This window comes from Branchiostoma lanceolatum, chromosome 8, assembly GCF_035083965.1.
Source record: "Branchiostoma lanceolatum isolate klBraLanc5 chromosome 8, klBraLanc5.hap2, whole genome shotgun sequence".
Taxonomy (NCBI): Eukaryota; Metazoa; Chordata; class Leptocardii; order Amphioxiformes; family Branchiostomatidae; genus Branchiostoma; species Branchiostoma lanceolatum.
This window is the reverse complement of record NC_089729.1, coordinates 3,770,567-3,783,266: the sequence shown is the minus strand read 5'-3', so window position 1 is coordinate 3,783,266 and position 12,700 is coordinate 3,770,567. Positions and strand designations below refer to the sequence as shown.

General features: G+C 41.2%; 1 protein-coding gene across 2 annotated transcripts in view; it reads right to left on the bottom strand.

The window, feature by feature from the left end:
• The window catches only part of LOC136440836 (myosin-I heavy chain-like), an 88,740-nt gene extending 77,597 nt beyond the window's left edge, over positions 1 to 11,143 (bottom strand). The window contains exon 1 of one of the 2 annotated variants that reach the window (XM_066436967.1): positions 10,326 to 11,143. In XM_066436967.1, the coding sequence (XP_066293064.1) occupies positions 10,326 to 10,698 (373 nt within the window). In that variant the 5' untranslated portion in view covers positions 10,699 to 11,143. The remainder of the gene's footprint in view (positions 1 to 10,325) is intronic. The other variant, XM_066436966.1, reaches the window with a different exon arrangement.
• Positions 11,144 to 12,700: the final 1,557 nt, after the last annotated feature.

The following is a 12,700-nucleotide window of genomic DNA, read 5'->3' as shown; positions in this document are numbered from 1 at the left end:
AATCTCCTTGAATAAACTATTGATATTGTTGTTTCTGAGATTTTAGTTGTCTTTCACGGTTTTACCTAAACTTAAGTATTGTATGTCAAGGTCCTGTGGAGAATAGAAGTTGATTGACTACCATGATTATCATAAATATAACCCTCAAAACTGAAAAAGAAGCCTTCTCAATAGCCTAAAAATGCAAGAGCTTCCGGGAGGCTTCGCCCCTGGGTCATTAAACTTACTTTGTTTACCAGCAAAATTTGTTCATCAAAATTCGGGAAATAGCATTTCAATGGTTAAAGATTTTTAGATTTTCCTGCGGGTGCATGTCGCGCCTCCCGCGGCGAAAAATATGTCGGTGGGCATTATCCCCAAAAAATCAAGCTGTATTTCTTTTTACAATAGAGATGTCTATATATCTGCTTGATTAAACTTAGCTTACTCTTCCAGCAAAATTTGTCTCTCATATAGCAGTTCAAAGGGTCCCGATTTCAAAATTTTCTCAACTGTCTTGCCCCCTATGCAATCTGATTTTTTTGCTATCGCCTCTGGTACCGACAACCGCTGGTTCCCGGTTCTTGTTTTATAGCATGCGTCAGCTATCCCAAGTGGACGCCCGATGTCCATATAGTAGTTGTTTTATAAATGGGGGTCGTTTTTCTACCATTTTTACACGATACCTGTAGGGGGAGGGTCATGGTAAATTTTTTCGAGGTGGGGGGGAGGGTCATGGAAAAATTTTTTGAAATGGGGGGGAGGGTCATGGAAAATTTTTTTGACCGGACTTCCAGTGCACCACCCCTCCCCCCCCGCTAAATATCGTATGGTCCCTAGGTCCCCTGAGGTTCCCTGGTTGGTTTATCATGTCATGTACATATATTAATCATAGCAGTAAGCAAGTAACTAATCTAGAGAAACTAAGATTGCATTTTCCACTTGACTGTATTTCTCATCATTTGCTACACATCTCTTTCAAATTCTCTGTTTTTCCTGCTAAATCTTTGTCATCATATAAACCTGCAGCTGCACTAACAACTGGACTTCTCAAAAAAGGTTTGCAAGTTCATCATAAAAGGGTAACAAATTCTCAGAAATCATGTACTGTATTACAAAATCCTGGACATTGAAATAGTAACACAATGATGTTACCGGTAGTGGATCCTTCCCACCTGGCCAGCCAGTTCCTTTCCAACAGCAAGGATCAATCCAAGGAACAAGTAAACAAGCCTCATCATTTGCTTTCAGAACTGTAAATTTTCAGCTTACCTTCATCATATGAGGTCATCCTGTTCTACAGCTTTGCAAATACTTGACAACTTTCCTTCACTTCTGCAGCAATGATATGATATAAAACAACTCTCTACCTTCTACTTTCTACCTACAGGGCCTGAAACAAAGCTCAGCGTATGCCACTCTCAATGTGACACCACCAGTGACACAGGCCATTATCTGTTTCTACATTCATGTAACCTACTGACTAGAAGGTTACAATGGAAATGAGGATGCAGTTTATCTTCTTCCCAAGCTCAAGCACCCCGTTCTCATCATATAAATTTAATACCAGTATTGACTGTGCACTAAATGTGCAGTGAATCTCATAGCAGCAACGGCACTTCCATCAGAAAACTGCGATAGCCAGCAGGGCCAACTACCATGGCAACCAAATCACATGCAGCAACAATTCATTGATGATAGATTTGCGGGAGATGGGTCACATTCTAATATTGGCTCATCAGAAAAAAAAAGCAGTTATCAAACCTCCAGGCACTATTTCAAATTAAACTTTCATAGATGTTACCCTGGAGGATGTACTGCTGAGAATTGTGTTCACTCCGATGCTCCTACCTAACATGTTTTGTTTACATACAAAGTGGCTATTAGTATTACATGGCATGTGAGAAAAGGTTGTCATACAAAAACTGAAGGGGAACATAAATTTGATGGCCGGTTTGCCATACTTTGGGAAAGTAATAACATGACAGTTTAAAAGTAATTGGGTCATTCAGAGGGTCACATGGAGAGCTGGAACTCAACTATTGATAGAAGGCTATTATACATTGTAGCAGGAGACCCTTCCCTGGTGGTGTGTGGCTATAGGACACGACACAGGGCTCCACTGGCGAGAAATAGGATCAACTTTCAGTGGGAACAGGTGACCTTGAGGGACTGGATCTTAATTCTATTACGTTATATGGGGCAGACATAGAAGTTAGGAGGCATATACTTATTACTTCTCACGTTCATCACATTGTCTTTGACTCTACTCTTCTCTACTCTACTCTACTCTACTCTACTCTACTCTACTCTACTCTACTCTACTCTACTCTACTCTACTTTACGATTCAATCAATAGTGTGCTATCATCCTCCTTATCAGACGAAATCAAGACCTAATCCATTTGGCCCATTACATGGCTACCAACAAAAAAGGGCAAAACAGACATGAAAGAAGCCTCTTATCCCTGTCAAATGCTTGCAGCTTAGCTCAGGAAATAACTTCACAGCACAGGATTTATGGTGTTCCAGTAGAATTAATGTACCAGCAGTCTGGCTCTGTGATGTTAGTCCTGTATCACCTCAAGGCTGAAGGAACAACAGAGCAACCAAAACTGCATGTCTGAGACATCTTTTGTCTAGCATAAGAACTTATTTGGAAATTCTACTTCCACTCAAAAGGCCACAAGTACAGAAAACATGGGGGAAAGGACATCAAATACAAGAAAAAAAGATGACACCGATACCTGTACCTTAAAAAAGATTTCCTTGGGTGTAGTTCTGAGCCGCAGAATACAGTGGATCATCATCATCATCATCATCATCATCAGTTGGGGTTTATTGTGTTATTTCTAGGTCAGGGGTACATCTCAGTGATGACACGCCAGGGAAGCCAGACAGATACATGCTGTTTATGAGAGGAGGAGCCAAAGGTCTACCTCACTGTTGTACCAGTCCATCACTTCTGCGATAAGCTACAGAATGGTGTTTACCCTTCATCAGACAAACTTGTCAGCAGACCAGGTTTCCACTGCCTTCAGCAAATGGATGCCAGAGATTCCCGTCATGACGAGCATGTCTCCTGTAGAATGGGGCATGGAGCCAGGATGGCTACATCGCTCTTGGCAAACAGGACACATGGAATCTACCTTCTTATGTCAGGTTAATCTCCATGAAAAATTGAGAAAAAGTTTTGTGTGTGTCTGTCTGTGTGTGTGTGTGTGTGTGTATGTTTGTGTTTCCGCACTACTGTAGACAGCATAACTCCAGAACCTCTAGATGGATTACGCTGATATTTGGTATGTGGGCGGGTGTTGTGAAGCCGAAGTTCAAGGTCGATTTTGGGCCCCCTGGTATGTGACCTTGGTACTGCAGCAGAAATTCCATTTTTGTATCTTTTGACCTGGATGTGCTATGGTCTTGTTAAGGAATGTTTCATATAAAACCTCCCTCTTGTCATGAATAAACATATGAGCCCTTGCAAAACATTCATTCCATGATGACATATCAACACAAAAGAACAAAATTAATGTGAACAAGTAAATCTAATATAATGCTAGAACAAATTCTCCATTACAATTTTGAGTTTGAATGTATTCACTTTCAGTAAAATTTTGTGCAATCTCCTTAGAACAGTGATTGTCCAAATATATTTCTAGATCTACCTCAAAGTATTTTAAATGACTCTTCATTTAGAAGTCAATACTACTTCTTGACCAAATGTTCATAATGATGACAGATGAAATGTTGAAAAACTTTTCCTTCCAATATCCAAAATGACAAAGTTACACTTACTGGTGAAGTCTGCAGTATGGGTTGCTTCCATCAAGGTTGAGTCAGAAAACACAGTGGGAAGCAAAAAAACAACACCAACTGTACGTTTAACACTTCATTCAGCAAAGGAAAGGCCAAGCAGACTAAACCAACACACAGTGAGTTATAGGTGGGAAATGTATTTAATTCTAATCTAAATCAATGCAACCATGCAGACACTGACTGACTCATGCTGGTGAAATCTGATGACCATAGTCTGATGTGTGAGCAGCCATGGGTAATAGTGTCCTGGTGAGAATGAAAACTTCATTACTGTGTTTCCTGCTGGGGGTTCTCAATCAATTTGTGATCTTCTCTGGTGGTCACTGGACTTCCTCAGACTGGGGGTTGAACACTCTTGACAATTACCACTCCATACACTAGACTGTTAGGGAAAGTTCATGGAAAACAAGGCCTACAAAATAAAATATTGACTATCGACTATGAACATCGAAACAAAAATGTTCCATTAATGCCATATCATCAGTCTGCAAGTGTGAAGTCAGCACATGACCTTACCATCTAGGCCAAAGGTTTGTTTATATCCTGTCAATGAAATACGTTTAACTCAAACTAACTAAAAGTAGTGATTAATGATATTAAGATACAAGGTTTAATATAACAAAATGAAAAACACCAATGGTCTGAATCTATGTGGAATTCTACTGAAAGAAAGTATCTTCAACAAACCTTGCATTTCTCCGTGCCAAAACGGTTTTCTGGCTGGAGACTCTGTGTGTTATTACTCCCAAAGAAGAGACAGTCCTTTGCCTGAAACCCTAGGCAGGACTGGTACCAGGGCTGCGAGGTTATCTGAGTCCAGACCTTCCAGTCAAAACCATTTATCACTCTCAGGGGGAGGACTTCAGTCCCATCATGGAATAACTAGCCTGACTCCAACTGACTTTTACTGTACGCTCCACAAAATCCAGCTTTACTGCTTCCGCTCAGTAGGGGCACACAAAAGAACCTGTCTGGAAGGTGTCTTCAGGTGTTTGATAGGGAATAATAGAGTTCTACATAATTTACGACTTGATCAAGTGAGCTGTGAAGAGTTGTAAATCATTGCAAATACCTTCAACCTTGAAACCTGCCCTCTGTCCTAATCTGATGGCAGAACCACATCTTGAAACTTAAAATTAAGGTAAGCATAAAAGTCTGTAGGTCAGACCCATCTATGCTAAAAATGTTGTCATTAAAACAATTATTTTCATTGTACTAATTGGTAGCACAGATTTGATTTCATATTTACTTTCACTATGAGCATATACAGACTGGATGTACTGAAATGATGAAAGACATTTTAAATATGACACAACTACCTAAAAATTTAATGTGCTGGACAGAAGAGTAACAAAGTTGACCTCCAGGTGGCAGCACTGTTGACCTTAGGCCTGAGCTCTTCTGTCAGTTTATAAAGAAAATTCATTTAGAAGGTATCACTTTCACCCAGGGGTTGACTGAGGGCAGGGTGGACTGTGTACACAGCACAGCTCAGTGTTGATAGAAGACAGCTGGTCCAACCAAAACCTGAACAAGCCTCTGGAACCCTAACCACTTGAGGAAAAGTGTGTGTAGCAGGCACACCAACTTTCAACATCATGTTGATAGCTTACAATTAACAAGGTGGGAAACCATCAAAATCAGAGTATGAAAACAGGTGGTTGGTTCATGATGAAGAGGTAAGAATTGTTCACTCAAGAAATCTCCCTCGCCATAAGTGGTTAAAGGGAGGCTGCAAGTTTATGCTGCATAAACAGAACTCAATATCTTTGGAGAGAATGGCATAGGTGATGGATTACAACAAATAAAACAAAATGAAAATGTGACTTTGTTTTCAGGAGTGTGTCTAATTTGTCTGTTTGTCAATAGACGTTTCATAGGCCCTTTGTAAATCACCTGACAAAACTTTGTTTTTTAACAAGGTTAACTTTCCAATGCAGAACATACATGTCAGCTTTGCTGCATGTGTCTCATCACAGATGACTGTTCCTTCTTTTAAAACTCACATCATGAAGGCAGTTTTGCAATGACAAGTCAAGTCTATAGTCATGATCATGTGTTTAACTCGAATGTAGATGAGTTTTGAGCATCGAAGTGCATCTGTCTATATAAGCCTGTCAGCATACTTCATGAGTTTATATCTACTCCACAATGCTAGATTGGAAAATCAATGTGAAAACAGAATCTCAGAGGAAAGTTTGTACTTTGGTGCACACAGTTTCAGGGAGTGAACAGGGTCAGTTGCAAGTTTTCACCCCAGCCTTCTGTTTTAATGATGTCCTCCTGCTAAATTTCTTTTTTTTTTTAAATCCGTTAACCAAAAAATATCAGAACTGCTCCAGCCAGGATGGCACACACCAGGTAAATGGAATCCTGTTCTTGTTTTGAAATCATTCCTTGGAATACTAAGATCATCAATATGTGTCATCATCTGGAATGCAATCAACTGCAAGAAAGAGAATAACTGCTTGACCATTAGATTAAAATCGACCTACTTATCATATTCTTAGCAAGGAGAAAGTGTTCCAGAAAAACTTTCGTGAGTTAATGACATACAGACAGAGTAAGGAATTGGAAATACAGTAGCTGATGTTTACTAAGCTGAGCAAATGTCAAAGAAACCTACCAAACAAGATGCCTTACAATTCTCTCCCTGTTGCTTGGGTAACTTAGACGTCAGGACAGGAGTATACTGTATTTTGAATGCCCTCTGGTAGATGGCTTGTATGAAATGTTCCATGCAACATTTCAATCTGCCTGGCATGAATCTACAATCCAGCTGTGCGGAATCCCCAAATACAGCTCCTCCCCCTCCAAGAAATGGGGAAAAGATCAGCCTTCCTGTCTGGTAGACAAAATTGAACTCTTGTTAGGTGTCCCTGACCTTCGGGTCATGACCACTTGACCTCACCTTCCAATCCTGCTTTTCAGATGGTGATGATGTGACTAAAATAGTATCATGGTGGAGGGCTCTTTTTTGCCACGTTCTACAAGAATATACATGCCGTCAATCAGACTCATATGGTTACCTGTTTATATTGTTCCTACTACTACTAGCGTTTCAGATTGTTACTGCATGGACAATTGCACTCTTTTGTTATATACTCCACCTACCACAAAAACTACCTGTTACCGGACTTGGAACGTATTGAATGCCCCTTATAACTTACCAATCAGCCCTTACACTAAGTAAAAGGTAAACATGACTCCTTTTCGCACTGTAAGTGTAATAACTACGAGATGATGAAGTGTTATGTTTGCATCCCGATCTTCATACAGAGGTCATCAGTCTTCATAATCATAGCACATACCACAATGAGAGACTTTCAGCACTAAGATAATGATAGAAACTCCACAGGTGACAAACAATGATTGTCTGAGGCAAGGTTGTGACAGCTGGGGTCCCAGACTGTATAATCATAGAATATTTCTATAGCAGAAATTGATTGCCCTAAATGCTTGAGGGTATCCCTCCACAAGTGCTCACACTTTAAACAAAGATGGCATTTGATACCTGCTTTGGTACAAACAATGGGAAGACGCCCACTCCGGAGGCAATATTTACTTATTGTGGGAAAATTACATGTTCTGTTGCCTCCCTAGGGCTGGCAATTGTCAAGACACATGGACTGACGGTTGTCTTCTCTTGAGACAAAATTCAACATGGCAGACATTTTGTGCATTGTTACCGCCTGTTCTAGTTTAGTGGTCAAACAGCTGAACTTTTCACACTGCAGGTGGGAAGGTTCTCATAACTTAGGGCCTCTTTACACCTACGACATTTTAGAGTCGTGCGATCATCGTCGTGGGCGACGTCGCCGGCGACGGTATTTTTTGGCCGTCTAAAGACGATCAAAACAATCGTACGACGGCAATAAACAGGAAATCCTCGAAATGTCGTGCGACTACCTCGGACCCAGTCGCACGACGTTCAGCGGGGGGGCCTGTGGCTGTGTTTTTCTCGTCTAAAGAAGAATCGTCGCCGGCGACGGAAGTGGGTGATATGCTAATAAGCCTACAGCGTGCTGTTTCCTGTCCGGGAAGGAAAGTTTCTTTCGTTTTCTTTGTAAATATGCATGCAGTTAGCAATGGAAACATATTTTTCTCATCCGAAACCAGTTATTCCGGCGCGACGCCCTGCTACCAGTGGCTACTTCTCTAGTATGCCCCTATTCCTCGATCCCCGGGACATCCCCGGCGGCGGTCACGAACTCGGGTTAAATCCCGTCCGTCTCTGTACCAGCCTCAATCTCTTTCTTTGCTGAGCACCGTTTTCAACGTCTCATCTGCAGGGCAACAGTTGTTGCAAAGTCAGTAAAAGCTTCATCTTTTGACGAAAACAAGCGGTTCCCCCGCCATTTTGAATTTGAGCGCAAGAGTTCACTTTGAGTCACACGCGCATATCAATGGAATTCTGCGCCGGGGGGTCCCATGATATTTCCTGACCGTGTGTCTAAAGAAAACCGTCGCCTACGACGATGATCGTACGACCTTATAACATTGTAGGTCTAAAGTGCGCCTTAACCTGTGCAGAAGGTTCTCACTCAATGATTATAAGTATCATTGATAAACAAAGTAAGAGGCATTTTCCAATCACAGGCTTAATTATTGGAGATTGGGTATCTGGTATCTTTCATGTGTCACCCTGGCCTTTGGGTGCTTCAGGATGAGGCTGGAACTGGTTTGCCTGCAAATGGTGGAAGACTTTCATTTGTGAGAATTTTTGAATGACTTTTGATTAATGTTGAAATGTCTCCATAGTATGAGTCCATACCCAACTTCATACTACAACATAATGATTAATATTTTCTATATCGACATGTCACAAATTGTGTTCTTTCATCATCACTAATCATTCTAATTCTAATTCTAATGCACTGTGGTTTGTAAACCCTGAAATTAGTGAAAACAGTTATTTACCCCTCGATTACAATACAATACAACAGTACCATTAAAATGACATTTAGCTCTTTTCCTCTCTATAATCCAGCTGCTTCACAGGCCTTTAACTAGACAACCCTACCACAAATTTAAGTCGACTGCCAAGAGTGTAGAATATTATTGAAATACCAAAGGGATCAACTGTTGGATTTGCAAACCGATACAACTGATGTGGATGATTATTTCACACCTGACTTAACATTGATCCAGCAGCCCCCTGCTGTACCACTATAGCCAACAATACGTGGGTTGGCTATACAAAAAAAAGATGACAAAGCAGAAAGCCCGACAAAATCGCCTAAAAACACGTCAAAAACCAGCCGAAACCCCTACTCTGCTCGGAGAGTAGTACTAGTAGAGTAGTCATTGTCAGCTTAGGAGCAAAGCTTCCATGCAAAAATGTGTACAGTCAGCAGTTCACATTTAGCAAGTTATAGCTTGCACCAAGAACCTGCCAAGGAAGGTGGGCATCTGCACACTTCCAGGTGATTTGGGTGAATGCAATCCGAGGCATGAGAGGTGCAAGCTATGTGGAGAGCAGCTGCATGTGCATCAATACACTAAAACGGTATGGCAAATCTCCCTTTACTTTGTCTAACTGAGAGTAAGAGTTACCTTTTGACTATGCATACATTGAAAAGTATTAAAGAGATCTATACAAGCTTTAAGGTCCCCACTGAAAATCATGTCTCCCACGTCAGTGTTCTGAAGAATTGGAACAATCCTCCTGAACTGAGACCTTTAACAGATCTTCGGTAAAGCCTCACAGAATCTCTAGTAAAACCGAGCACTCTAAAGGAAAACTCATCTCAAATATTTCTAAGTTACCTTAAAGGTCATGTTTATGAGTGACAGCATTTGTCTTTTTTTATGTAGGAAGAGCTGCATTGTCAATCATCTGATAAAAAATATAAATATTATGACAGACACGACATCAAGACAAGCGAAATTAGCATTGAATGCAACTACATGTCCAGAAGTAACGTTACTATTTGACATCTAGAAAAAAAAGATACATGTAACCGTTAACGTTAACATTAACTTACGTTAACGGTTTGTCACCTCCTTGTAAATGATTTCACTTGTCATTAACTATTATTAATTAAAAGGAAATGTGTGAAACTGCAGTGAGGTGTTGGAGAGGTCAGGGAGGTTGTCATTTGTCAAAGATGATGAGAGATCATTTTAACTATGTTTGAGACTCGGGGATTCTGTTGATGGACATTGTGGGTTGCAACGACTCCTGATGTCGCTGGTGGGCATGTCTGACAAGACTGGTTTGTGGGTGAAAGTTTCTTTTCAGTCTTTTTCACGCAAGTCACGTCGCGTGGCACTACTTTGTTATCGTGCTGCCTACCAGTGATGAAAAATTGCCTGACCTTGAAAGATAAACAGATCCCTAAACCACGAAAATAGAGCAAGGTAATCAAAGAACAGAGTAGCTTTTCTACTCGACACAAAAGATGGAATATGGAGGAGAGCGTATCAGTTTCCTCTGGTCAGGGCTGCTCGTAGCTTCAGAACCAAAACAAACCAACATGGCTCCGATTTCTATACCAAACAAAAAGGACAAGAAAAGTTAAGGCTTACGTCCATCCTCCTTCATCATATCCTTCAAGACTGGGTGGTCCAGCACGTCTCTGTGTATCACTGCTAGACGTCTTCTCAGGAAGGCCACGTCCTCTGCAAGTTCATGATCTGAGTCCTCCAAAAACGGAACGAACTCGGCGCGCACTCGCCCGTCAACAACAGGGCACTCGCCCCCTTCGCCCAGTCCCGCCCCCACTTCCAGCTCGATTTCCTCCTCCATGTCACCCTGTAGAGGGTTTCCTGCAATGCCATTTCGTTGTCTGGGCTGGTTGATAAGTCCCAGCAACAGTTCTTGAGGTAAACTATCCAGATCCGAGGAAAAAGAATCCTCCAAAGAGTCGAACAGGTCGTAAGTCACACCTCCTACGGCCATGTTCGGGACTGGGTTTCAGAAGGGTCCACTGCACGGTCACGTCCGATGTTTCTGCTCCGATGAACTGTTAGCTGAAGGAAAGTCTACAGCTGCTTCAGGGTACAAAATATAGAAGCTGATAACAGCATAGACAAATGACTGACAGATCGAGGCTACAAAGTTTTGTGGGGCCCACCTACATCGCCCGCCGACTGTCCAGCTGCGAGGAGGCGGTGCGCGGCATCGATCACCCTGTTTGAATTTTCCCTCTCATCGCGGGAAAGACCAGTCCAGAACTCCCATGCCGCCATCAAAACAAAACTTACTCCTCCAGAAAATCCCGATCTTACGAACCCGACCTCAACAAAGTAGATGAAAGCTTCGAATATTTCTGACCATAGACACTAAGGAGGTCAGTGGATGGGCCGTTACGCCTGGTCTTGGGTCATCGTATCCCCTTTGTAGAAAGTCTGGGCTGAAAATTTGCATGTCAAAAGCCCATGAAAAACTCCATTCATCGGTATTATTGATAGGCGGGTCGCTTTACAGAGAACTGTGAAAAGTTTACACATTGCACGTTAGTCAACTTCTTGTCTTGCAAATTCTTTTTCAAATGAGCACTGCAATCCATAATATTTGTTGTTCATTGATTTCAGTAACTACAATGATGCACTTGAAAAAGACACTCATGGATTTGATGGTTAGGAAAGTCATATCTTTTTTTGCAAAGCAACATTCGATTTACCATGAACAAGGAGGTTTTATATATAAAACCTCCTTGCCATGAATGAGATGTTGTGGGGTTGATTTCTTCAAGTCGTACCTTTTTATATTCGTATAGAATGCAATGTATATGACATGTGATATTTCGATATGTTACTCTATCCCATATGATTGTGTGTAATCAAACTCATTGTATGCACTTATTCGTTTGTATGTAGGTATGTAACGTTAGTAGACCTTACGAAAGTCGCTGTGCTTTTGTTGTGTCAATAAAGATCTTCCTTATGTAACTTGTAAGAAGGTTTAAAATCTCCTTGGAATATCTTTTTTTTCAATGACCTGGGCAGTGATGTGAGGAAAACTATGGTTACCCAACATCTGCTTGGACATTGAAGGGTTCTCTGATAGGGTATCTAGGTTCTTCATGTAACATTTCCTGGTTTCTTTCAATGGTCACCAAAAGAAAAGCACATCAGTTCTATTGCACTGTTTCTTGTAGCCGGGCTTCAAGAAACCATGTGACCCAGCCACCAGAAAGTGCAATAAAACTTCAAGGCGTTTTTGTCGGGCTTTCTACTTTGTCATGTTTTTTTGTATAGCCAACCCATAGTGTGGGTTGGATATGAAAAAAAAACATGACAAAGTAGAAAGCATGACAAAAACGCCTAGAAACACGTCAAAAACCACCCGAAACCCCTCCTCTGCTTGGTGAGTAATAAAACTAAGATACCAGGTCCCCAGTAAATGGTAAAATGATAGCCTACTTTGTTGAAACTATCCATTTGTCCTGCATCATACCAACTGTTCTGCTGCTTATTTGCCTGGATCACTTCTAAGTTTGTTTATCTTGAGGATTATAAACATTTTACAATTGCTTATGTAGGTAAGGGGGTTAGTAGGTAGTAAAAAAAATACAAGAGCCCTTGGAAAAATAAGCAAGAATTGTTTGTTACACAACAAAGGAACCCTCCTTTGCTTCAAAATCTCTTTAAGTAACCGAAATCCCTTTTCAAAGATCAGCTGCTTCATGACTCAAAGGTGAGTAATCGCCCCCACACTACAGTATCTACTTGAGTGGCCAAGTGTTACCGCACCACAAACACATTAAACAAACACTCCAAGCTAGCGTGGATCCGTCTGGCTGCAGTGTCGGCTCTTTCAAACATGGTAACAAAGGTTCGCAGTTTAGCCTTTCAAAGCCTGACTTTGCCACTAGTTTGCTGTCACAGTTTCTATGCAAATTACTGGGTGAAAAAGTGGTTGAAAAACCAATTATGAAATTTTCAACAAGAGACATTGA